Raw genomic sequence first — 27,957 nt, 5'->3', positions numbered from 1 at the left:
AGAGCAGGGATCTTAAACTGGCGGCCCTCCTCCAGCTGTTGTAAAACTACAAGTCCCATGAGGCATTGCAAGGCTGATAGAAACAAGCATGACTCCCACAGGCATGATGGGACTTGTAGTTTCGCAACAGCTTGAGGGCCACTAATTTGAGACCCCTCTGCTCTAGAGACTGTACAGAATCAGGTGATCAGTAATGTATGAAAACGAACACGTGCACATTGTGTATACTTGTACTGTGTGTTGTAATCATTGGGAAAAGCCTTTTTATCTAGTAATGAACACTGCAGACATTCATGTGACAGATCCTGCAGCATGTTGTAATGAGGAAGTTCCTCCCTCCTCTCCTCCTCTTCCAGCAGTGTGTATGATGAGTACAGCCATGGGGGACTTCACAGAGGTACAGTCATAATACACAGCCATGTGCTCAGCCTCTCCTACAATCTCTCACACACCAGTCTCCATTCACACTAACCTCCTGCATTTAGATTCATTGTGGATTTATCCTGCAAAATATAAACAAACTTTTTGCTTTCTGGTGACATTTTACTACATTTAAATGCAAGTGGGTTTAGAAGTGTTCAGAGGATCTAATCTGGCCCTGGATGGCGAGAATTCTACTTTCTCTGAATGCGAGTAAATTAAATGTGCCTAAATGCAGCTAAATGTACGGTGAGAATATAAAATCATTGCATGCATTTATATGCATTTTAGAAACCAATAGGGCTCATTCAGATGTGCGATTAATCCCGTTCTCCACGCAGAGTTGCTGGCAGACGTGTGTGAATCCACCTCTGTTTGCAGGCAACCCATAAAAGTGGATGCACACACAATGGCTGCATGGATACAATCGCATATCAAAGTTTGACATGAGGGCAGGAGCGGGTGCACAGATCCGATACACACAGTCCCTGGAATTTAGAAAGACTGGCGCAGACAGATTTGGTGAAAGTGTTTCTCGTGTTCTAAAAGTGGTGAAGACTGCGCCAAATTCATGGACCTGTCTAGAACTTGTACTTCAATTTGGTGCATGTTGCCCACTTTTATAAATGCAAGCAAGAAACTTTTTTTTGCAAAATCTGTTTTCTATGTGCTCTTGTGGTGACTGTTGTTTATGTAGTGTGAGAAAATGCCCGTCACTGCACACAGTGGGGGTTATTTACTAAAGGAAATTCCACTTTGCACTGGAAGTGCACGTGGAAGTAAAGTCGCTGTAGATCCGAGGGGGACATGCAAGGAAAATAAAAAACAGCATTTTAGCTTGCACATGATTGGATGATAAAATCAGCAGAGCTTCCCCTCATTTCGGATCTACCCCTTAGATTTAGAGTGACTGCACTACCAAGTGCATTTGCAGTGCAAAGTGGATTTGCCTTTCGTAAATTACCCCCAGTGTGAACAAGCCCTAAGCCCCCTTGCATATAGACGCTCCTATTGGGTCCACCTGTTTTTCAGGCAGACCCGATCAGAACCTAAATTCTTCTTTATGGAACGGTGGGTTTAAATGGACATGTCCGTTTACATCCCTTCCATCGATCAGATGGCAGTCAGGTGTAAACAGACAGGTGGTCTGTTTACATCTGGCCGTCCATAGAGGAGAGTGGTTTGTGTCTGTGTCCGCTCTGCTTAAGTGGACATGGACCTGTCATCCACCTGCTTGGCGGGAATAGCAGACAGATCCCCTGCTAAGCAAGTGGAATGCAGCCGCAGTCCGTCCCCTGTGAAAGCGGCCTAACCTTTTTCTTTTCCAATTTATACATTTTTTTTTTTTTTTTTATATTTGTCATAGAACAAATTTTTTTGCGTAAGCACAAGATAATATGACAAGGTAGTTCATTGCGAGTACAATCAGCAGGTAGGTAATAAACAAGTTAAAACATAACTATTACAATCGTCCTGGAGGTGGCACACAAAATAAGATATAAGTAATATGGTAGATATCGCGAGTCATTATAGTTTACGACTGACCATGGTAATTGAGGTATCATCAATACAGTTGACATTTTGTGTCTGGTCACCTCGGGTCTCCTCTCTAGTGGTCGCGGCGAGGGGCAGATACTATGCACTTCATTCAGAAAGGTTTGAGGGAAGAATATGTCAGATTTGGGTTAAATTAAACTCCGGCATCCAAGACATCCACTTTTGATCAAATGAATGTATAGGATTGTTTTGGCCCGCTACGTATTTTTCACAAATGCAGTTTGCGTTTCACTCTGTGGATGACTTCAGAGATGTTGGGGGTAGTTGTCTGTTTCCATTTATTTATTATTGACATTCCGGCTGCTATCGTCAAAAATTGCTTAGAAAAGCAATCTAGTTGCATTCCAAAGAGGGTTACTAGTTGACATGGTTCAGTGATCGTTAGAGTAATGTGTGAGATTAATGCCACGTACACACAACCGATGGTCTTTCTGACAGAGTTCCGCTGAAATGGACTTGCCTATACACGATCACAACAAAGTCTGTTTGTTTAGAATGCGATGACGTAAGATGGGACTAGAAAAAGGAAGTTCAATAGCCAGTAACCAATAGCTGCCCTTGCGTCGTTTTTGGTCCATCGGAATAGCATACAGATGAACGTTTTTTCCGATAGGAACTGATTCAGTTGGAAAGATTTAAAACTTGTTCTATTTCTAGGTCTGTCAGAATAAAAAAAAAAAAAAAAAAAAAAAAGTCTGATGAAGCCCACACATGATCGGAATATCCGATTAAAGCGGTAGTAAACCCGCAAATTTTTTTTTTTTTTTTTAAACCTGCAAAGCAAAAGGCATAATGAGCTAGTATGCACCGCATACTAGCTTATTATGAAATACTTACCTTAGAACGAGGCCCCGACATCTGGCCCGATCTTCTGGGTATCGCGGCTCCGGCGCTGTGAGTGGCCGGAGCTGCGATATCGTCACTCCCGCGCATGCGCGCGGGAAATTTCATTCCGGCCGGCCACTGCCGGATTTTCAGGCCGAGAATCCCCTTGTGCGCATGCGCCGCTGCAGTCAGCGGCGCATACCGCGGGGAATATCTCCTAGACCGTACAGGTTTAGGAGATATTTTTTTTACCTACAGGTAAGCCTTATTATAGGCTTTCCTGTAGGTAAAAGTAAAAAAATTGAGTATACAGCCACTTTAAATGATTCCGTCTGACTTTTTCTGCCGTAAAGTCCGACCGTGTGTATACGGCATTAGGTGAACACTGATTCCCAGAAGTGTCTTATGGCCTTGCATTTCCATATAATATGGTGTAAGTCGCCCTTTTGTCCACATTGATGCCAACATTCAGAGGGAGTGTCTGGAAACATGCGATTAAGTTTTGGCTGGTGTCATATACCACATGTAGGTTATTTTTATAGAATTTTCCCAGTGAGAGATACAGTGGGAAAAGCTCAGGACCTCATTCTTTGAGGGCGTATTCCAATTTTGGTTCTTTTTCCCACCTAATAATTTGAGGGGGTTTAAGTTCAACCTGTTGATTATTTAGCTATTTGTAGAACCAAGATATCCCTTTCTTAGGCAATGCTGTATTGTGATAGAATGACTAAATTCGATTATTTAGTTTTACATAGGAGGAAGGGTTATTATTAGTGATGGCCGAACGGTTCGCCCGGCGGTCGTTTCGCGGCGAATTTCCGACTTTCGCCGTCCGCGGGTTCGAACGCCTTTTTCCGTCGTTCGCCCCGGCGGACTTACGTGTTTAATGTATACAAGAACTTTAACCTTTCGTGACACGTTTATCATGTGTTACAGGACAACCAATTGAGACATGACAGCTCATGGACACTTGGACATTCCCCCTAACCTATAAATACACCCGATCCGGTGGCCATTTTACATTCTTTCTTCTGTCACTGTAGGGAAAGGATCCTGTGTGGAGTAGGGACAGAGAAAACGCTAGCTATTTGGTACACAAAAGTTCTTTTCAGGACTGGTATAGGTGTTAGGTCAGCAGCCTGAGTTTCTTTTGTCAGTTTAGATAAAGGGACAGAGCGCTGTATGCTGCTATTTTAGGGACAGCTCAGCCAGATTAGTCTTTCTTCATCATCATCATCATCATCATCATTAGCTGTTACTATCAGGTCCACAAAAGAGCTGTTCCAGCTAATCGTTCCAGCCTACTCTTTTTTGCCAATTTGTATAGGGACAGGCAGGAAGCAGTGTGTCAGGCAGTGAGGATAATTTTAAAGACTTGCTGTTACTATTAGTTCCACAAAGGTTCTTTTCAGGACTGGTATCAGTGGTACGGTAATAGGCTTGTACACGTATAATATTCTTTCTTCCAAATATAGAAAGAATATTATACTTGACTGCTGCCCTTCTGCTGCAGTCTGCTAATCATTCACAACTCACTTGTTCCACAAAGCTCTTTATCAGGACTGGTAACTTGGTCTGTCTAGGGTGCTACGGTACATAGGCTTGGGTGCGGTACAGTCTGCTGTTCTGTAAGGACCGCTATCGGTCCACAATACATAGGGTTGCCGTGCACTACTGCTGACCGCTGCCCTATACTGCAGCAGTCCTTCATTGGTATAGGGACTGACGTACAGTCTGCTAATCACTAACACACAACCTGCTTGGTCCACAAAAGTTCTTATAAGGACTGGTAACTTGGTATAGGGTGCTACGGTACATAGGCCTGAGTGCGTTACAGTCTGCTGTTCTGTAAGGACCGCTATCGGTCCACAATACATAGGGTTGCCGTGCACTACTGCTGACCGCTGCCCTATACTGCAGCAGTCCTTCAGCGGTATAGGGACTGACGCACAGTCTGCTAAACACTAACACACAACCTGCTTGGTCCACAAAAGTTTTTATAAGGACTGGTAACTTGGTATAGGGTGCTACGGTACATAGGCCTGAGTGCAGTACAGTCTGCTGTTCTGTAAGGACCGCTATCGGTCCACAATACATAGGGTTGCCGTGCACTACTGCTGACCGCTGCCCTATACTGCAGCAGTCCTTCATTGGTATAGGGACTGACGTACAGTCTGCTAATCACTAACACACAACCTGCTTGGTCCACAAAAGTTCTTATAAGGACTGGTAACTTGGTATAGGGTGCTACGGTACATAGGCCTGAGTGCGTTACAGTCTGCTGTTCTGTAAGGACCGCTATCGGTCCACAATACATAGGGTTGACGTGCACCACTGCTGACCGCTGCCCTATACTGCAGCAGTCCTTCAGCGGTATAGGGACTGACGTACAGTCTGCTAAACACTAATACACAACCTGCTTGGTCCACAAAAGTTCTTATAAGGACTGGTAACTTGGTATAGGGTGCTACGGTACATAGGCTTGAGTGCGGTACAGTCTGCTGTTCTGTAAGGACCGCTATCGGTCCACAATAGATAGGGTTGACGTGCACCACTGCTGACCGCTGCCCTATACTGCAGCAGTCCTTCAGCGGTATAGGGACTGACGCACAGTCTGCTAAACACTAACACACAACCTGCTTGGTCCACAAAAGTTTTTATAAGGACTGGTAACTTGGTATAGGGTGCTACGGTACATAGGCCTGAGTGCGTTACAGTCTGCTGTTCTGTAAGGACCGCTATCGGTCCACAATACATAGGGTTGCCGTGCACTACTGCTGACCGCTGCCCTATACTGCAGCAGTCCTTCATTGGTATAGGGACTGACGTACAGTCTGCTAATCACTAACACACAACCTGCTTGGTCCACAAAAGTTCTTATAAGGACTGGTAACTTGGTATAGGGTGCTACGGTACATAGGCCTGAGTGCGTTACAGTCTGCTGTTCTGTAAGGACCGCTATCGGTCCACAATACATAGGGTTGACGTGCACCACTGCTGACCGCTGCCCTATACTGCAGCAGTCCTTCAGCGGTATAGGGACTGACGTACAGTCTGCTAAACACTAATACACAACCTGCTTGGTCCACAAAAGTTCTTATAAGGACTGGTAACTTGGTATAGGGTGCTACGGTACATAGGCTTGAGTGCGGTACAGTCTGCTGTTCTGTAAGGACCGCTATCGGTCCACAATACATAGGGTTGCCGTGCACTACTGCTGACCGCTGCCCTATACTGCAGCAGTCCTTCATTGGTATAGGGACTGACGTACAGTCTGCTAATCACTAACACACAACCTGCTTGTTCCACAAAAGTTCTTATAAGGACTGGTAACTTGGTATAGGGTGCTACGGTACATAGGCTTGAGTGCGGTACAGTCTGCTGTTCTGTAAGGACCGCTATCGGTCCACAATAGATAGGGTTGACGTGCACCACTGCTGACCGCTGCCCTATACTGCAGCAGTCCTTCAGCGGTATAGGGACTGACGTACAGTCTGCTAAACACTAATACACAACCTGCTTGGTCCACAAAAGTTCTTATAAGGACTGGTAACTTGGTATAGGGTGCTACGGTACATAGGCTTGAGTGCGGTACAGTCTGCTGTTCTGTAAGGACCGCTATCGGTCCACAATAGATAGGGTTGACGTGCACCACTGCTGACCGCTGCCCTATACTGCAGCAGTCCTTCAGCGGTATAGGGACTGACGTACAGTCTGCTAAACACTAATACACAACCTGCTTGGTCCACAAAAGTTCTTATAAGGACTGGTAACTTGGTATAGGGTGCTACGGTACATAGGCTTGAGTGCGGTACAGTCTGCTGTTCTGTAAGGACCGCTATAGGTCCACAATAGATAGGGTTGACGTGCACCACTGCTGACCGCTCACCTATACTGCAGCAGTCCTTCAGCGGTATAGGGACTAAGAGTTTTGTCACAGGGTCATTTAAAAAATGACATGCAGAGGAAGAGGCAGGCCCTTCCGCAGGGGTGGTAGGGGTAGGGCAGGAGCAACAGGCTTGAGCCAAAGTGGGAAGTTGCAGAAGGTGCGTTCAATTACTTTAAAGGATGCACCAGACTTGGTTGAGTGGCTCGCTCAGCCTTACTCTTCTGCACCCTCCTCATCCTCTCGATCTGCACCCTCTTCTTCACTCTCTGCTATGTGCACCCCCAAAGACACTACCACCAACAACACGACCACCACCACCACCACCACATACCTTCCGCTTGAGTCACTGGAATTATTTTCCGATCCATATCAAGAGGACATTTCTGATGCGCAGCCACTCTTGGTATTGGATCAGGAAGAGGAGGTAGCAACAAGCGCTACTCAGCAGTCTGACGCCAGTACCCAGATCAGCCCAAGGAGGAGGTTGGTCCCCGGTGTTGCTGCCTACTCTACTTATAGCGGTGGGGAAGGTGACGTTGATGATGACGTGTCTAGTGATGTCACGTGGGTGCCCACAAGAGAGGAAGAGGAGGGGAGTTCAGAGGGAGATATGGACCAGCAGATAGGGAGGAGAAGCAGCAATGACTTACATTGCACAGCAGGGACAAAGCAGACTGCAAATGTATCAGGAGCGAGTCATCGACCATGTACGGTCACATCTGGCGCTCCCAGGACACCGGCACATGGCTCCGCAGTGTGGGCTTTTTTTAACGTGTCCGCTGCTGACAATAGCGTTGCCATCTGCAATCTTTGCAGTCAACGCGTTAGTCGCGGTAAGCCCAATACTCACCTAGGGACGACCGCCTTAAGAAGGCACATGAGCAGCCATCACCGAGCCCAGTGGGAGCAACGGAACACACAAAGCCACACTGCAGGCTCTCACCGTCCAGCCTCGTCTTCTACTTCTCCTTCTCCTCTCTCCTCACAATTGTCCTCCACTCCACCTTCCATCACGCCAAGCTCACATTTTTCTGCAAAAAGGCAGGCTTCCGTGGGCCTAATGTTTGAGCGTAAAAAAATGATGACGCCGGATAACCCTCTTGCCCAACGGTTGGCGGCTGGCTTGTCAGAACTCATAGCCCGCCAACTACTGCCATATAAACTGGTGGACTCGGAGGCCTTTCGCAAATTTGTGGCCATTGGAACACCACAATGGAAGGTCCCAGGAAGGAAGTATTTCTCAGAGAAGGGCATCCCAGAGCTATATGGCCATGTTCAGCGGCAAGTGAATGTATCTCTGGCACACAGTGTCGGTGCCAAGATACATCTGACCACAGACACGTGGTCTAGCAAACACGGGCAGGGAAGGTATATCAGTTTTACTGCCCACTGGGTGAACCTTCTGACGGCCGTCAAGCATGTAACCCGTGGCACCCGTGTAGATTTGGTTTTACCGCCACGGATTGCATGCAGGCCTGACTCTTCTTCTCCTCCTCCTACTCCATCCTCCTCCCTCTCCTCCTCAGCTGCCTCCTCCTTTTCCGCTGCTAGCGTCTCTTCCACTGCACCGCCCAAGCTCCCCAGAACCTATTCCACATGCCAGGTGAGACGTTGCCATGCCGTGCTGCGTCTGTTGTGCCTGGAAGCAAAGAGCCACACTGGCCCGGCACTCCTTTCAGCTTTGCGTTCACAGGCAGATGAGTGGCTAACACCGCTCAATTTGACAGTTGGTAAAGTGGTGTGTGACAACGGTGCCAATCTGCTTAGCGCATTGAAACAGGGCAAAATCACGCACGTGCCGTGCATGGCACACGTCTTAAACTTGGTCGTGCAGCGATTCCTTGTCAAATACCCTGGGGTCCAGGACATCTTGCGGCAGGCAAGGAAAATCTCGGCCCATTTCAGAAGATCTTACACGGCCATGGCTCGCCTTGCTGACATTCAGCGGCGACACCATCTGCCGGTCAGACGTCTTATTTGCGATTGCCCGACGCGATGGAACTCAACCTTCTATATGCTTGATAGGCTGCTCCAGCAGAAACGTGCAGTTAACGTCTACCTGTATGAACTCTGCGAAAGAAACGGTTCTGGGGAGCTGGGTTTTTTTTCACCGCGCCAGTGGCTGCTCATGCGCGACACATGCAGACTTCTGCGGCCATTTGAGGAGATCACCAAACTGGTCAGTCGCAGCCATGGCGCCATCAGTGACATGGTACCTTATGCCTTCTTTCTGGAGCGTGCATTGCGTCGTGTCATTGATCAGGCTGTGGAGGAGCAGGAGCGGGAAGATGAGGAAGTCGCAATGCTGGATGAATTCCCAGGGGGGGCTACTCTATCTGAGACAAGTCAACAACAGGAGTCTGATGAGGAGTCAGAGGAGGATGGTGCCGGGGCGGATGAGCAGGAGCAAGAAGAGCATGCTTTAAACCTTTCTGGGATCCCTGTTGTGCGAGGATGGGGAGAGGAGAATGAAGAGGACGACATTATCCTGGATGATGAGCAGGAGCCAGGCCACCACACCGCTTCCACTTTAGTGCAAATGGGGGCCTTCATGCTCCAGTGTTTTAATAGGGACCCCCGTATAAAAAGCATGAGGGTCAAGGACCAGTACTGGGTGGCAACGTACTTAGACCCCCGGTACAAACACAAAATGGCGGAAATGTTACCGCCGTCGCAGAGGGCTGTCAGAATGCAGCACTTCCAGGCCTTGCTTCGAGAAATGCTGCATTCTGCTTTTGCGTGCGCTGGCAGAGGAGCAATTCCCACTCCCAGAGAAGGATTTGCGGGTACCAATCCAACAGCGCCTGCAAGAAGAGGCCGGTTTGAAGATGTGTTGGTGACTTCGGATATGAGGTCATTCTTTCAGCCGACCCATCGACAGGTGTCATCCGGATCCAGCATCAGGGAACGCCTAGACCGTCAGGTGTCCGACTACATTGGGTTAACGGCCGATGTGGACGCTCTGAGGAGTGATGAACCCCTAGACTACTGGGTGGGCAGGCTTGACCTCTGGCCAGAGCTTGCCCAATTTGCAATCGAACTGTTGGCTTGCCCCTCATCCAGTGTCCTGTCCGAAAGGACGTTCAGCGCAGCAGGGGGGATTGTGACCGATAAGCGTACTCGCCTAGCTCACCACAGTGTTAACTACCTCACATTTCTAAAAATGAATGAGGCATGGATCTCGGAGGAATTCAACACATGTGATCAGTAGACCATGTATATGTCTATAAACAATTTTTGGAATCAAGCACACAGACCTTCTTAATTCATTTGGCTCACTTCCCTGACCCAAAAAAGCACACCGTACTATATGCCCCTACCCTCCTCTTTGAAGAGGTTGAGCGGTGTCATATTTCTACTGGGGCTGCTTATTATGAGGGGTTCCCACCATCCCTGTGCTGTGCTGACTTCCTCCTGGGTGTTCTTATTATGAGGGGCTCCCACCATCCCTGTGCTGTGCTGACTTCCTCCTGGGGGTTCTTATTATGAGGGGATCACACCATCCCTGTGCTGTGCTGACTTCCTCCTGGGGCTGCTTACGGTGCTGCTGTCAGCGCTGTATGTCACGGAGCTGCTGTCAGCGCTGTATGTCACGGAGCTGCTGTCAGCGCTGTATGTCACGGAGCTGCTGTCAGCGCTGTATGTCACGGAGCTGCTGTCAGCGCTGTATGTCACGGAGCTGCTGTCAGCGCTGTATGTCACGGAGCTGCTGTCAGCGCTGTATGTCACGGAGCTGCTGTCAGCGCTGTATGTCACGGAGCTGCTGTCAGCGCTGTATGTCACGGAGCTGCTGTCAGCGCTGTATGTCACGGAGCTGCTGTCAGCGCTGTATGTCACGGAGCTGCTGTCAGCGCTGTATGTCACGGAGCTGCTGTCAGCGCTGTATGTCACGGAGCTGCTGTCAGCGCTGTATGTCACGGAGCTGCTGTCAGCGCTGTATGTCACGGTGCTGCTGTCAGCGCTGTATGTCACGGAGCTGCTGTCAGCGCTGTATGTCACGGAGCTGCTGTCAGCGCTGTATGTCACGGAGCTGCTGTCAGCGCTGTATGTCACGGAGCTGCTGTCAGCGCTGTATGTCACGGAGCTGCTGTCAGCGCTGTATGTCACGGAGCTGCTGTCAGCGCTGTATGTCACGGAGCTGCTGTCAGCGCTGTATGTCACGGTGCTGCTGTCAGCGCTGTATGTCACGGAGCTGCTGTCAGCGCTGTATGTCACGGAGCTGCTGTCAGTGCTGTATGTCACGGAGCTGCTGTCAGCGCTGTATGTCACGGAGCTGCTGTCAGCGCTGTATGTCACGGAGCTGCTGTCAGCGCTGTATGTCACGGTGCTGCTGTCAGCGCTGTATGTCACGGAGCTGCTGTCAGCGCTGTATGTCACGGAGCTGCTGTCAGCGCTGTATGTCACGGAGCTGCTGTCAGCGCTGTATGTCACGGAGCTGCTGTCAGCGCTGTATGTCACGGAGCTGCTGTCAGCGCTGTATGTCACGGTGCTGCTGTCAGCGCTGTATGTCACGGAGCTGCTGTCAGCGCTGTATGTCACGGAGCTGCTGTCAGTGCTGTATGTCACGGAGCTGCTGTCAGCGCTGTATGTCACGGAGCTGCTGTCAGCGCTGTATGTCACGGAGCTGCTGTCAGCGCTGTATGTCACGGTGCTGCTGTCAGCGCTGTATGTCACGGAGCTGCTGTCAGCGCTGTATGTCACGGAGCTGCTGTCAGCGCTGTATGTCACGGAGCTGCTGTCAGCGCTGTATGTCACGGAGCTGCTGTCAGCGCTGTATGTCACGGAGCTGCTGTCAGCGCTGTATGTCACGGTGCTGATGTCAGTGCTCTGTATTACGGTGCTGCTGTCAGTGCTCTGTATCTCCTGCACCCTCTTGTTTGCCTACCCTGGTCCCTGACCTTCCCTCTCCTCCATTGCCTTCATTAGCTCCATAGTCCTGAATTGTCAGAACAATTTCCCAAATAAAAAAAAAATGCTTGTAGTTATCGATCCCAAATTCACCTCATACATGTATTATGCTATTGTCCAGGTGGTGGGACTACGTGCTACCCCCTAATAATTACCCCGTGGCCGCAAATTCGACCTAAAGGTTTGCGAAATTCGCCTCCCATTGAAGTCAATGGAGCCCGCGGCGAACGGTCGTTTTCGCGAACGTTTGTGTCCGTTCGCGTTTCGCGTTCGCGAAACGTCCCGTCGGAAGTTCGTCCATCACTAGTTATTATTATGAAAATGTTTTATCTGAGCTACTTTGTATAAGGTTTTCATATTTCGGGATGTTCGCATCTCTGTGAGGGTTAGTTGTTCTGTGTCAGTGCTTGAATCTAGTGTAAATGAAGGTATTAGATATTCATATGCCTTCATAGGGATGGCTATGGCTCTTGAGGAGTCATTGTAGGGAAGTTCTTGGAGGGAGGATTTCCATGTCTCCACAGCTGCTAGTATGGTGGGTGCCTTGGATATATATATATATATATATATATATATATATATATATATATATATATATATATATATATATATATATATATATATATATATATAATTAGAGGTCGACCGATATGGGTTTTTCTCTGGCCGATGCCGATGCCGATTATTTAGAAATCATGGCGGCCGATAGCCGATATATGATGCCGATTTTTTTGGGCCGATATGTTAGGCCGATTTTATTTTATTTATTTATTTATTTTTAATCCCCCTTGATCTAACACACCTTTCCCACTGGGGCGTTTTAAGGCGCTTTTGGGCTAAAAATAGCGCCTGTAAAGTGCCTGTAAAATGGCTCCCCTGCAGTCTGTGAAAGACAGAGTGCTTTCACACTGAGGCGATGCGCTGGCAGGATCTTAAAAAAAAGTCCTGCAAGCAGCACGTTTGGAGTGGTGTATACCGCTCCTCCACCACTCCTGCCCATTGATATGAATGGGCACCACTGCCGAAGCGCATGCAATGCGATTTGGCAGCGGTGCTTCATGGGCGCATTTAACCTCTTCCTCTGCCGCTAGCTGGGTTTTATGTGCCCCACTAGCAGCCAAATAGCACCGCTAAAATGATGGTTAAGAGCCGCTAAAACTTGCGTTTTACCATCAACGCCTGCCCGCTCCAGTGTGAAAGCGGCCTTCATACGTGATACAGAAAATTTCTTACACTTAAACATTTATTAAACAAAACAAACCTCCAATCAGTTTACTTGTATGTATGATTTAGATAAAAAAAAATATATATATATATATTATATATATATATATATATTAAATAAAAACAGGTAGTCAAAACTTTTGGACAAAAAAAAAAAAAAATGGGCTAACTTTACTGTTTTTATTTTATTTTTATTTTTTAAATGGTGTATTTTTTTCCCAAAAAAATGCATTTGAAAGACCTCTGTGCAAATGCCGTGTGACATAAAATATTGCAACAACCGCTATTTTATTCCCTAGGATCTCTGCTAAAAAAATATATATCATTTTTGGGGGGGGGTCTAAGTGATTTTCTGGCAGAAAATACAGGATTTTTTACTTGTAAGCAACAAGTGTCAGAAAAGATTTAGTCTTTAAATGGTTAAACTGAGAACTTCTACACACAGAGATGACTTAATTCATTCAAGTGTAAACATTGTATCTTTCTGTTCTTTTCTTGGCAGCCTGCCCAGAGTGGAGGAAAGGGTTGCTATGACGACTCAGTCAACTTAGACCATTCTATACAGAAGTCATTTCAAAGTCCCGCTGTAGTTCTAAATCGGCTTTTTATCAGCACAAATCGGCCGATGCCGATTATTTAAAAAACGGCAAATATCGGCCGATATATCGGCCGGCCGATATATCGGTCGACCTCTAATATATATATATTCTGGTGGACCTAACTCTTTCAAACTCCTTGGACTCGGTGTATGAAATGATTTGCCCGTTTTATAAATTTGCTTCACTCAGAACAGGCCTTGCCATGGTCGACCAGAGAAGTTGAGTGCACATGCTCAGCCTCATATCCAGAGGTTATCTTTGGTAAATAGACGTATGAGTGCTGCCAGTATTGCCGCAGAGGTTGAAGGGGTGGGGGGGTCAGCCTATCAGTGCTCAGACCATACGCTGCATACTGCATCAAATTGGTCAGCATGGCTGTCGTCCTAGAAGGAAGCCTCTTCTAAAGATGATGCTCAAGAAAGCCTGCAAACAGTTTGCTGAACACAAGCAGACAAAGGACCTGGATAACTGAAACCATGTCCTGTGGTCTGATGAGACCAAGATAAACTTATTTGGTTCAGATGGTGTCAAGCGTGTGTTGTGGTGGCAACCAAGTGAGGAGTACAAGTGTGTACTGAAGCAGAGCATGATCCCCTCCCATCAAAGACTGGACCGCAGGGCAGTAATCCAACGTGATAATGACCCCAAACACACCTCCAAGATGACCACTGCCTTGCTAAAGAAGCTGAGGGTAAAGGTGATGGACTGGCCAAGCATGTCTCCAGATCTAAACCCAATTGAGTATCTGTGGGGCATCCTCAAATGGAAAGCGGAGGAGGGCAAGGTCTCTAACATCCACCAGCTCCATTATGTCATCATGGAGGAGTGGAAGAGGACTCCAATGTCAAACTGTGAAGCTCTGGTGAACTCCATGCCCAAGATGGTTAAGGCAGTGCTGCTGGAAAATAATTGTGGTCACACAAAATATTGACACTTTGGGACCAATTTGGACATTTTCACTTAGGGGTGTGAAATACTGTGTGTGTTATCTATTTGTGTGTGTGTGTGTATATATATATATATATATATATATATATATATATATATATATATATATATATATGTGTGTAGCACTAACCCCCGAAGGAGCTGCTGGTTTTTATTTGGGCTTATCGTTACATCAGCTGCTCGCTTGTCCGTCTCAGGGGTCCCTTAGTCCTTTTTCCAAGATGTATTTGCGATAAACAAAAAGTTTTGCAATAGCGGGATAGAGGGTTAAGAGGAGTTCAGGTACCTGGTAATTGCGGGTTAGAGATATTTTCTTGATCCAGAGGACAAATAGCTTCCACAGACTGGATCTAGCAATCACCGGAATAGGCCTCTCTCACTGACCTAGCAGCCGGTGGGATGCTCAAACGAAGTCCCTGCCACAGACTTGTCAATTTAAATAAACTTCTTGACAAATTAAAGAACTAAAGAATTAAAGAACTGTCACACAGCACCAGTTTCCTTCATCCGACCTGGCGATACTGTATGGTTAGTGACCCAGGTTGCGTACTCCAACTAGAGTCTCCAGGCTCCTCCAGAGATACCAGCCTTGTTGCTCGGTCCTCTCCTGGATCCTCCAGTCACTTGGCTTCTCCCCGCAGGCAAGACAGCACAGGACCCCCCCTGGATCAGTAGGCCCCAAGACTTTTGGGCCTACCCTTTCAGCTGCAAAGCCTCGGGCCAGCCGGCCCGGAGACACAGGAACGGGTAGCACACACCACAGGCCAAGAGGGCCATGAGGTTGGGATAGCGAACCCCGGAAAAGAACCCCTCAAAATGGCATCAGTACCTTAAATACCCCCACCCAGAATTCACAGAGGGTAAACCACTCCCACTGGGCTATTTCCGAGTAAAAGTGGTATTCAATGCATCCAGCCTGTTGCATTTCCAACACTTACCAGTGGTGACAGCGACACCTACGGCCAAGTGGAAAATAGCACAACCCAGCTGAACTGGTACAGAAACCAGAACTTTGAAATAATTAGCCTGAGCCAAACTGCAGCTTCAGACAACTTAAATTTGCAAAAAAAAAAACAATAGAGTCTGCTTATTAGGAGCGGGGGGCCACACACACACACACACATATATATCTATATATATAGATATTAGTACTGTAATGTCAGTCATTGATGTGTTGAAATATTCTTTTATATATACAATTTGTATTTTTCAGGAGAAGATTAAAATCCCTTTTTCCAAGAAATCTCTGGATGCTGTTTTATCCATTCCTAAAGCTCACAATGGTGTATTATATGGAGTCATTCTCACACACGGTGTTGGGGGAGACATGAACTTTGCTCACCTGGTTTCTCTGGCGAGCCACTTGGCATCTCATGGTTTGCTCTGTCTGCGATTTACATGCAAAGGACTGAATCTAGTTTACAGAACCAAAGCCTACAATGCTGTTTTGGTATGTAAATCATTAACATGAGTAGTAATTTCAGGTTTGTTGCAAAAATCACAGTAATTTAGCACAGTTATATAATTGCATTGTTTAGGCGAAAGTACACAAAAATCCAGTTTCATGGTCAATTCATTAACCCAGATGTTCCTTAGTCATTTAGTAGTGATCTGGGCGTTTTTCTTTCCAAATGTCACATATGGCATATAGTGAATACATTGTAAACCAACCATAAAAGTGAGCAATCCAAACTGAACTTATAATGAAAAACATATAGTTAGTTCATACCTTCAATGAAAACAATTATACAATCAAACAGATCTCCGAATATAGGCAGCTGATGTGCCATTAAAATTTTTACATTTGCTGTGAAAGGTGAGTTAGGGCCCCACACCATTTTTTTTTCCTTGTGAGCCTCCCGATTGGTCATAAGGCAGGAAGGAGGTGGCAGATCTCTACTGTTAATTTTTAATGTGGTTTTTACCAAAAGTAAATTTTACTTAATTCATTTTTTACAGTCTATTGATTGAATTGCCCTGGTGTGTGGCATGTTTACTTTCAGGCTTCATGCACATGGCCACGTAAGAGAGCCACAGGTACAGCATCCCATTGAAGCAAAGCACTTTATGGTGCTATATGAGGGTTTATGGCGGCGTTTGCATAGAATCATGCATGTGCACAGACGTACATCTGTGGACACAGACAATCTGCATCGAAGGTTGTACAAGTGCATGTTTATGCAAGCATTGCTGTAAATCCTCATATAGCACTGTACAGCCATTTATTGCAGTGGGAGGCTGTGTGCTGCACCTGTGGCTCCCTTACACTGGCTACGACCTCTGCCACTGTATACACTGTTCCAGCCATGTGCATGAAACTTTAAAGGATAAGTTCACCTTTAAAAAAAAATACAAATAAATGGACCATTTTTTTGTAGGCAAAGAATTGTGCATTTACAATTTTTTTTTTTATTTGGAGCCTGGAAAACATTGCACCAGAGATCAGCAGATCACTGATGCCATGTAGGTCTCCTGCAGACTGGCAGTGTAAGCTGTCTGCCCATACATCATACAGGTAGGTAGTTTCACATTGACAGGACAAATCAATGAACTACCACAGCACTCAACACGTCTTTACAGAGCACCTCCTGTTCATCCATTCAGTTCTGCTGCTGTCTGAATTTCCGACAACAAATGCTTGAGAGCTGGTTCTCAAATTTACAGACAACAAAACTTGTTGCCGGAAAATCCGAGCGTGTGTACACAATTTCGACACACAAAAGTCCACACATGCTCGGAATGAAGCAGAAGAGCGTACTGGCTATTGAACTTTTTTTTTTTTTTTCAGCTCGTCATACGTGTTGAACATCATCACGTTCTTGACGTTTGGAATTTCCATTCTAGAGTTGCCACCTCATCCCTTTAAACCCGAACACATATGAATTACACAGGTTCTGAGGCAAATTTATTGCAGATAAGGCACCAAGTGAGTTTAATTACCACCTTAATCGGCCACAGAACTTGTATAATTCATATGTGTTCGATTTTAAAGGGATGATGTGGCAACCCTAGTCCATTCACATCAGTCAGCATGCTTTATGTTGAGGAATACTGCTGTGCACTAGTAACCATTGTCCAAAAGTTCTTCTGTGCATGAAGCCACACAGATGTCTTTTAAGTAGCACCTGAAATCGCGCTGACCTGCTACTTTGAAATCACGTGAAGTAGCACGATTTCAAAGTAGCATCAATGTGAACCAGGGCTAAAAGTGAAGCTTGTGGCTTGGCAATGAAAGGGTTATATCGGGGCACAGCCTATGTGCGCAGGGCTGCATGTTTTAATTTTTTTTTTTATTAAGCATAACTGGCACCACTACTCCATTTTTCTTGTTGGTGATATAGGGAAATTGCCACTTTATGTGTAAAGACTTATATACCATTAAAGTTACTAATGTCGCATACACACGACCGGACTTTTCGAGGGACTAGGTCCGACGGTCTTTCCGACGGACTTTCGGCGGAGTTCCGACGGACTTTCCAAATGAACGGACTTGGCCACACACAATCGCACCAAAGTCCAACGGATTCGAATGTGATGACGAACGACCGGACTAGAATAAGGAAGTTCATAGCCAGTAGCCAATAGCTGCCCTAATGTCCGTTTTTGTCTGTTGGACTAGCATACACATGAACGGATTTCTCGGTCCGGTGGAGTTCCGGTGGGAAAATTTAAAACATGTTCTATTTCTAAAGTCCACCGGATTTTTGGCAAGCAAAGGTCCGATGGAGCCCACACAAGATCGAATTGTCTGACGGACTCGTTCCGTTGGACCTTTGCTGTCAAAAAAGTCCGGTGGTGTGTACGTGGCATAAGACTTTTTTTTTTCTCATAGCCACCTCAGTGATACAGACCTACCTGTGAAGTTTGAATGTGATTGATGGTTCAACAATCAGGGAAAGGGAACATTACACAGCATATCCCTAAGGAAGCATAGACGTATGAATATATGTAAACTTTTTGATTTTGTTATAACTATTTTTTTTCTTTTAGATGTATATAAAATCTCTGGATGATTATAACATTGGCGGGATTTTCCTTCTGGGTGAGCTGTCTTATCTGATGCCGTAATGAGATTGTACTATGTAATGTATAATTCGTTATAATTGTAATAGCTGGTCAATGTTATTATAAGACACATTTTGCTTAAATGAAAATAGTGAATTTATCTATATTCAGTGCCCATCCACTGATGCCCTCCTTTGCCCCCCACTCCTCCAAATATGGTGTTGTTTATAAGTGAGTTTTGGCAATGCTTTGCCCACAATCACAATTGTCAGTGTGCTGCCTACATTTGTTATATATATATATATATATATATATATATATGTGTGTGTGTGTCATGCCAACAAATTTTCATAAAACACAATACACTACAGCGTTATCTGTGCCAATCCCATGGTCATAGGATATAATTAAGCAACTGATTAAAATAAATAGTCAAAAAAAAAGTCTTATTCCCAGAGGTATAGGAATACATGTCAATAATAAAAAGACTGGCTAACACCATAGGTGCTTGCAAGGCTGCCTTTAGAAGTGGGCTTGGAATCCACAATCTGAAATGCAAGAGGGAAGGGAGAAAAAGCATGAAGCAAGGATTGTGTAGCACAATTTATTAAAAGATAAAAAAAAACAATATAAAAAGCAATGGCACTCACAAGCCGGTGTGGTGGGGGATGATGACAGTTCGCAGTGGATAGGAAGTCCAAGTGGGAACCTGGAGCTATGGACTCTATCCGGTATTGGAAAAAGGCAAGCTGTATAGAGAGAGCGAGATCAGCCTGAGATCCGTGCAGAGGAAGCCAATGTCAAGCTGCCCTGTATAGCTGTGGTGGTATATCCGGTGTTTGGATATCCATGCAAAGTATGTATCTCCAGTGAGCGTGTAGAGAGGAGCTGTCAGTCTGTCCACAGTGAGAGCCAATGAGAACGCATCCTTCATAAGCCTGATCAGGCTGATCTCGCTCCCTCTATACAGCTTGCCTTCTTTCTATAACGGATAAAGACCATAGCTCCAGGTTCACACTTGGACTTTCCCATCCACTGCGAACTGTCGTCATCCCCCACCACACCCGCTTGTGAGTGGCAGTTCTGTTTATATTGTTTTTTTATCTTTTTTTATCCCAGTGCTCCAAGTGTGTGACCAATCAAACGGTTATTTTGGGGACATGTTAACCCCTCCTTCACAATCCCAGTCTCATGGGGTTCCAAAACTGCTTAGGTTCTTTAATATGTATCCACATACAGTATACTAATCATGCCAGTAATATGGAAAGGCAACCTTATGCCAAGAACTATTCAATACCAGCTCAGTCATCATCAGCCTGTCATTCTATTCTCCATTTTCTTCTACCTAAAAAAAATTTGGACCTCTACACAATATTTTGGCCAAGGGCCAACACAGACCTGAAAGCAATGTTTAAACCCAACTCTGGGCAAATAAAAAATGATTCCATGCAGTGGGACTGTGCCCACACTGCAAGGGATAATTGCTTCTTCATGTTTATAGAAACAATAAACTGTGATATACTTACCTGATCCTCGGGGGCTAAACTAGTCCCCAAAGCTTCTGCATCCCTGCACTGTAATGGTCTAGGGTCCTGAGGTCATCAAGCCCAGAGCGGGACCCATAGCCCTCCACTGAGCATGAGAGGATGCGGAGGGAGAGTCTATCGCTGGATCATGTGGGAGAGCCTCTGCCAGGGGAGCAGAGGATCAGGTAAGTATACTGTTTCTTCTCTCCCCTAGACAAAATGACCTACTAATCCTTGCAGTGCAAGCACAGCCCCTCTACAAGGGATCATTTTTTATCTGCCTGAAGTCGGGCTTTAAATATTTGAAGTTACTTAAAGTGTTACTAAACCAAGGATCCTGCATTCACTATATCTGATCTCCCACAGTGCACGGAAATGCAATTATTATAGTAAATATAACTGCTAAATACCTTTTCTCATCAGCAGTATATAGCAGTCTTGTGACTTCTATCAGTGTCTTGCTGAGCACTGGTTAAAGCTTTCAGGAGGAGCTTTCATTCTTCTCTGATTGTCCTATGAAGCTGCATGACCCCTGACCCTCTGCCTGGACAGTGCTGATTGGCCCTGTGCTGATCACATGCACCCTCCCAAGAAAAAGAGAGGACAGGATCAAACATTCTTTTTACACAATGCAGAGGATTAACCCCTTAGGTTTCACAATGAGTATAACAAACATGCTTTACTGCATATACAGACTGATTTTACTGTTGTGGGTTTAGTAAATCATTAACAGTGAATGTATACATTGTTAAAAGTTTGTTTTAGTAAAGTCTGTATGAATGCATTGTGCAAGATATTCTGAAAATTAATATATTACAGGTTTAGGTTATTATCTTTAAAGTGGTAAATGTAGCTGGTTATTTGCTGTTAAGCAGTGTGTTAAAATATTTTGCTGTTGCTAACATCAATATGACTTTGACTAGTAACATAATTCCTATTAACAGACTTGCTTACAGAATGCATGATGATGCTGTTTATATTGAATGGTGGTGATGAAGATTTTGTTACTCCCATTTTCTGCACAGGCCGGTCCATGGGGTCCCGTGCTGCTGCTAGTGTGATGAGAGCAACTTGTGAAGATGATGATGATGCAGTCCAAGGTCTGATTTGCCTGTCATATCCCTTACACCCTTCTAATGCAAAAGGCAAGCTCCGGGATGAAGATATCTTGCAGATAACAAAGCCAACGCTGTTCATCTCTGGTTCAATGGATGAAATGTGTGATAAGGTGAATATAAACTTAATATGCACGGTTTTTAGAATTATCACTCACATCTTTGCAAGCTTTCCTGCAAAGTGGTTTACTTAAATGCCAATAATATGCGGATCTGCAAACTTATTTTGGGTCTGTACTTTAACTGGTCAGTTCATTAGATTACCATGGCAGTCAGCAACAGGGGTTAGTACTGTCTGATTATTTTTCCAAGGGCCAATCCCCGAAAAATTGTCCTGAAAGTTTAACTGCTACTGCAATAAAAAAATGTATCACAGACCGGACTCAACTGTGTTGTTGTAATAATGCACTAATACACCTACAATCCCCTAAAGAAGAAAACCCAGTGGAACTTAATAAGGCTTCTTAAATACACCAGGGGACTCTGTGCACTTGTTCCTTTTAAAATAGGTACTGTGGTTCATAAACTGCTATTGGATAGCTAGTCGCTCCCACCACCCACCTCTATCAGACAACACTGGACAAAGGAGACGGACATCTAACTGACTGCACACACATACAGAGCTCAGAGCCTGCCTACTCTAAATACCATAGACAGATAATCCGCAGCCCTCCTTGCCATGCACTCCTGTGCTTCCTCTGCTCTATTTCCACAAATAAAAGGCTGACACAACCCCCTCTGAATTTTGCAGCCGTGCCTCCTCTGTTCCCTCTGCTATTGGTAAAGACTGAGCCTGCAATCTTCCTAAGCACCAGTTTATTCTATTTTTAACCCTCAGCACCAATTTTACAGGACAAGTGCCTGCTGTATTTACACAGGGCTCCCTGGAGGGTTTAACAAGCCATTCTAAATTCAGGTGATGGTTCTTCTTTAAGCCGCACAGTAAAACTAATTTAAGATGGTTAAGCCGGCTATAAATGATTCAAATTTTAGCCAGTTCAGCAGGGACTGGCCAAGATTTGAATCATGTATGGGCAGACTGATTGTATCCACATCAATTCATCAGTCAACTTGGGTACAACCAGCCTGTTGGACTTTTCATGCGATTTATTGCCAGCGGCTATAGCCACTAGCAATAATCACCGTGTGTTCACACCGTGAAGATGGCTTCCCAGCTGTCAGTGTATCTGCCTGCCCATAAAAAAATGGTGCATTTATTATTTTTTTCTAAAAGGTGAACTTCTCCTTTAACTCAACTTTCATTTTCAGTAGGAGAGACAAGCAAAATAAAGTCTTGGTGTTCATCTCAGTAGAGGTTTCCTAAAGCTGAACTCTAGGCAGATACTAAAGGTACAAATAAAAGTAGCTATGTTGTCATTAAAGGGGTTGTAAACCCTTTTAAAACCTAAAAAAAACCCGCAAGAGAAAGGCATAATGAGCTAGTATGCATAGCATACTAGTTCATTTTGAATTGCTTAACTGAGATCGAAACCCCCCCCCCCCCCCCCCCCCACTGCGGTCCTCGTTCATCGCTCCGGCAGCCGACATCTCCCTGGGGGGTCACTTCTGGGTATCGCGGCTCCAGCGATGTGATTGGAGCCACAATGACGTCATTCCCGTGCATGTGCGCAGGAGCCGCCGGTAACGGCACAATACAACTGAAGCAAGGGCATGTACGTGCCTTCAGTTTGCTTAAGTGCACATGTGCCGATGTCGGCACATGCAAATACAGGGGATATCTCCTAAACCATGCAGGTTTATGAGATATCCAGTGTAGCTACAGGTAAGCCTTATTATAGGCTTGCCTGTAGTATAACGTGGTTGTAAAGGGTTTACAACCACTTCAATACATCATTAAATGCACATTTTACAACCCTTCTTTTAAAGTCCTCAGCAACTTTTTTCTATGAAATCATGGTTTACAACAGATATTTCTCGAGGAGCATATTCTAAGAACAGTCATTTTGTGAACTGGATTGCCTTTAAACTGGCCATACACTGGTAGTTTTTATTTTGTTCAGCCTGTCGGCTGTCACAATACATGAACAGCAGCTGCATCTAATTGCAGGCAGCCACTGTTTGACCAGATGTCTATGCCAAAAGTTGAATAAATGACTGATTTTTGTTGAACGGAGCGGGGCAGGCATGACCACTCATTGAGCAAATTTTGTCTGATCCCTCACTGTGTATGATTAGCTCATAGTGATTGTAAAGCTTTTTTTTTCTTTTTAAAAACAACAAACATGTTATACTTCTAAAAATGTAACAATCATGCTAAGTTATAATAGAAGGTTATTTAAATTGAAAAAATTGTGCAAGTAACAAAGTCCATAAAGTGGAGTAATGAATTACACTTAATAGCAAACAAAGCTCCAGAAAATTCAAATAATCTGAAGGTGCAAGTGCAAAAAAGTCCACACTTGTAATATGATGAAACAAATCAATCTACTTGGTGTCCTGATCCATCACTCAAACAAATATGAATCCACCACCGGTAATGTGAACTGCTTACCAGCTCCTATTGTCCCCTTGTTATAGGGGGTCAGTGTAGTACGCCTGTGGCTTAACACCCAGCCGGGGCTTTTTCCACGTCTTAGCACTGCTCTGCACTTCCGGTGTCACCCGTCAGATGCATATAAAGTGGGGTACCGAAAAAAGAGACCAAGAGGCTCTGTATAGCGTAAAATCCTTTTGGAGGTATTATTGTAAAATCCATATGCTTACAGCATAATTAAAAATGAAAAAATTCAACACCTTAAGTCTGGTGTCGACTGTACACACCAAAGACAGCCCATCCGTCTGGAAATGGGAGTGGTGACGTCAGCACGTCGCTTACCGCCTCTGTACAATGGTTTTGCATAGAGTAGCCTGAATACTTTTCTTGAGTGCCCACATAGGAAGCCGCTTCAGCACTCGTGCATGTTCGATCCTGAGTTGGGCTATTTGCGTCTATTGAGGCTGGGTTCACACCATTGTGAATTGAATGCGAGTTCCCTGCATCCAATTTTCAGTAGGAGATTTTGACCGGCTCTCTATGGAGCTGGTTCACACATATCCACAGCGGGTCTGGTGCGTTTTGCACAAAAACGATGTGCATCTTTTGGTCCATTTCTGGTCCGAATTCAGCCCAAAATTCAGGCTTGAAACTGCGAACCAGGACACATTGGACCCCTGCTGTGATCCACATGTGGCTCATATGTGAACCCAGCCTCAGACACAGAGCCTGGCATGGCCCCGCCATCCGCTCTCTGCTGGGAGTTGTTTTTTTTAAACTCTACTTATAATAGAAATGGTATCAATATTCTAGAAAACAACTGACAAATCATGTCCATTACAATTCAAACAATGCAGTGTAAGATATTCAGAGCCCACATATTGTACCCCTAAGCACACTTCTATTCTTTAGTACTGTCAGCATACAAAACATTATGTTGGCATGTTCGCTGCTGACAGGTTTTGACTGATAGCAACAGGAATCAATGGCTCTCACTGCTCTTAGCCAAGCCTCTCAGAGCTGGGAGAAGAGCTACTGCAGATGTGCACAGCGCTGGAGCAAGAGTGGGTTCAGCTGAGTATTTGAAATCACTATTAAAAGGTTTTTGTCTTAATGCAGAGAATGCATTAATGTTCAAACCAGCTGGCAGCTTAGGCCGGAGCTGCTGCACTAATGTTAGTACAGCGATACCCCTCCCGTGCTATTGTGTTCTTTCTGACAGAGGGACGCCCCCTAGGCTTACCACTTTTTCTTAAAGTTAAACCCGAACACTTTAGCGGCGCACAGCATTTTTTTTTTTTTTTATAGTATAAACTATACATATATTTGGAAATTAAATAACCTTTCCTTAATGTTACATTACGTTAATCACAAGAGTCCCACTTTACATAAGAGGCCACAGAGTTCCCCTTTTACATCCGACTAAAATCAAAATAAATGCAGCGCTAAATACAAAGTATCCCCTGAGGGATATATAGTGCATTCAATAAATAAAGTGCAGTATGCAAAATGTGTTCTTATATACAGTATATAAATAATAGCAGGTAAAAAACAAGGCAAAATCGATTGTTAGTGTTAGCTTTGGGCAGTGTGAGAGAGTGTGTAGCAGACACTCTCAGCTCAGACAACTGCAGCCAGCAACCCTGCTGAGAAGCCATAGTCCAGTCTGAATAATGTGTCTGAGTTTCAAGCACTTTGAAACCCGGACACATGATTCCAAACCTGAACTGTCTGGGTGAATCCTAGACAGGTGGCAACTCTAACACCCCCCCCCCCCCCCAGAACATTCCGATCAGCACTCTCAGCCATTAGCTAAGAGCGCTGATCGGGAGCTGGTCAGCAGAAGCCATCTGGCTTCTGTCGGACCGGTTGACATACACACATGGGCTGAATGTTGGCCGGTTTCTATTGAATCGGCCGATGCCAGCCAAAATTCAGCTCATGTGTACTAGGCTTTAGACTACATGTGAATTTTAATCTCATTGACTGGAATAACCCAGTTCAGTTCAGACCCTGTGTGAATCAGAGCCAGCCTTGGAAAATCATTGTGCTCTAGAGTAGGCCAAACTACTGTATGTAGACAAAAACTGTAAGGGGGGTTTGGGACTTTTAGATGAAGCAATTGTATCGTAAAGACAAACTGTAAATTAATAATATTTAAATATTTAAATGAAGACATTCATCTAGAATCATAAAGAATATAATTTATTTCATATACATATATACTGCACATAAGGCCTGAACATAATGAGTAAGATAATACATTTGCTCAGCTTGAGACACCTACTGAAAAGCAATGGCTTTGTCATCCTGGATTGTTTTTAGCTGACCAATCCTTATGCAATGGTAGGCATTTGCAGTGCAACTAAAACAGGATTGAGGAGATCTGCCAGCCAGGAGCCAGGGGCATGTGAATGGGTTTTCATTTTTTTTGTTTTTTTATCACTGTTGATGGATTCAGTCTAAAGCTTTGAGTGATACGCAGGAACAACATACTTTAAATAAGAATTGAAGGCGTTGTGTCTCTAGTTATATTACGCTTTGCAGAATGTACTTTTAATTACCATCTCTTACTATAGGCTTTGTTGATGAAGACCTTTGGCAAAATGAAAGCTCCTGTACAGATCCACTGGGTTGAAAATGCCAATCATGGAATGTCTGCCAAAGGAAAGACAACAGACGATGTTATGGCAGAAATAAATGAACAGACTTTGTCCTGGATTCAAGACATATTAAAGCTGTAAAGACTGGTATTACGTTTAGGCTGGGTTCGCACTATTGCCAATTCGATGCGGAATCTCGGCATCCAATTTGCAAGAGCATGAGACTGTGACCGTCTCTCAATGGAGCCAGGTCACATATATCAGATGTGGCTCCGGTGTGAATTTGCACATGAGCCCTGTGCGTCTTTTGGTCTGTTTTAGGTCAGAATTCAGCCCAAAGATTGGGCTGAAATTGGACCTGAAACGTTGAACCAGGAGGCACCGGACTCCTGCTGGGTGCCGCATTGGCATGCAGTATGAACCGAGCCTTACTCAGCAGAAAGCTGAGCCACAACAGTTTTTTTGGCTGCAGTACTATTTGCTCTATATCAGCGTTTGTTGGAAACAACATTCTGAAACTGCAGTAGACATTAACAGTTACTGAACATCTTCTATTTAGGGGGCATGCCAAGATATAGGGCCGGTTCACACAGCGGGCGATGCGAGGCGACACGACTCGCCTTGCCTCGCTCCCGCAAGTCGCCCCCGTTCTGTACAATGGAACCGTTCTGAGAGGAGCGACTCGAGTCGCTCCGACTCAGAAAAAAGGTTCCTGTACTACTTCTGGGCGACTTCGGGGGCGACTTGCATTGACTTCTATACAGAAGTCCTCTGCAAGTCGCCGCTGAGGTCGCCGCAGGTCGCGGCGAGGCAAGTCGGAGACGCCTCGCCGCGCCTGCAGTGTGAACCGGCCCTTACTTCTAGTGTTGTTCCTTGTAAAAACAAAACAAAAAAACAAACCATTAAAAATTCCTGTTACATTATAAAAACCACCGCAGGCATTAAACGTTTGCCTTGAACTATGTTCTTTAGTTACAGAATTACTGAACCACGCCTATGGTGACCTACCATAGTGTGATAAAATTATATAGTACAGGTATTAACTGCAGTTACATGTTAAGGAAAACCCGCCATGGGAAAATATTTGGACTGTCATTGCTTACTTCCTTCTGATACTTCTACAGTACGTGCTTGGCTGTCATAGTCATTTTCTACACTCCTGGAGCCACCGACCCAGAACCTGTAGGCAGAAGTCCTTGCTCTGTAAACATGTTACAGGCCAGTGACTTGAACTTTTGATGCTAGAGGATTAACAATACAGGGTGGCTTCTAGCATTTTAAGAAGGAGGGCATCAGCAGCATACCGAATATTTCTTTTATTAAGTAGTTAGGATGACGCATCCTTCCAGTTTAGCATATATGTTCAGCATTGGATGTTTCACTATTTTTGTCATGTTTAATTCATGCTTTTTCCTCTGCTAGTCTGGATTAAATTAGTTTTTGGTTGTTTTTTTTTACAGATTTTTCATCATTTTAAATATATTTCTATTATTATTATTTATTTTTATTATAATTTATTTTTAATCAATAGTATGTAGGTATTCTATGTACATTTTGCTGCAGGCACAAAGCAAAACATTGCGACCGTGACACATAAACACCCCTACTTGCTGCCTATTGCAGCTTAACCAACCACACATTTGTATCGCCTCCACAACCTCACATCTAAACTTAGCCCATAGGCTGTTAAAAATCTAAGGAGCTTCAGTTTCCCCCCCAAAAAATTAAAAGTCAGCCACTACAAATACGATAGCTGCTGACTTTTATAATAAGGACACTTGGCTGTCCAGGGATCTAGTGATGTCCTCACCCAAGCCGATTTTTCAATTGGCTTTGGGCCCAGG

General features: G+C 44.9%; 1 protein-coding gene across 2 annotated transcripts; it reads left to right on the top strand.

Moving 5' to 3' along the window:
* The first annotated feature begins 105 nt into the window (after positions 1-105).
* TEX30 (testis expressed 30) lies at positions 106-27,568 on the top strand. Of its 2 annotated transcripts, none has more exons than XM_077482923.1 (5): positions 106-195; positions 15,584-15,820; positions 18,361-18,412; positions 20,927-21,129; positions 26,090-27,568. In XM_077482923.1, the coding sequence occupies exons 2-5, from the start codon at positions 15,698-15,700 to the stop codon at positions 26,252-26,254; spliced, it is 543 nt and encodes a 180-aa protein (XP_077339049.1). In that variant the 5' UTR covers positions 106-195; positions 15,584-15,697; the 3' UTR covers positions 26,255-27,568. The 2 variants fall into 2 exon arrangements, with proteins under 2 accessions (XP_077339049.1, XP_077339048.1); XM_077482922.1 differs by lacking the exon at positions 106-195 and adding an exon at positions 256-397.
* Positions 27,569-27,957: the final 389 nt, after the last annotated feature.

The sequence above is a fragment of the Lithobates pipiens genome, unplaced genomic scaffold, assembly GCF_037356315.1.
Source record: "Lithobates pipiens isolate NorthernLeopardFrog02 unplaced genomic scaffold, aLitPip1_a1.2 Scaffold_16, whole genome shotgun sequence".
Classification (NCBI taxonomy): domain Eukaryota; kingdom Metazoa; phylum Chordata; class Amphibia; order Anura; family Ranidae; genus Lithobates; species Lithobates pipiens.
Note: the sequence above shows the minus strand (reverse complement) of the source record. Positions and strands in the feature narration are given on the sequence as shown.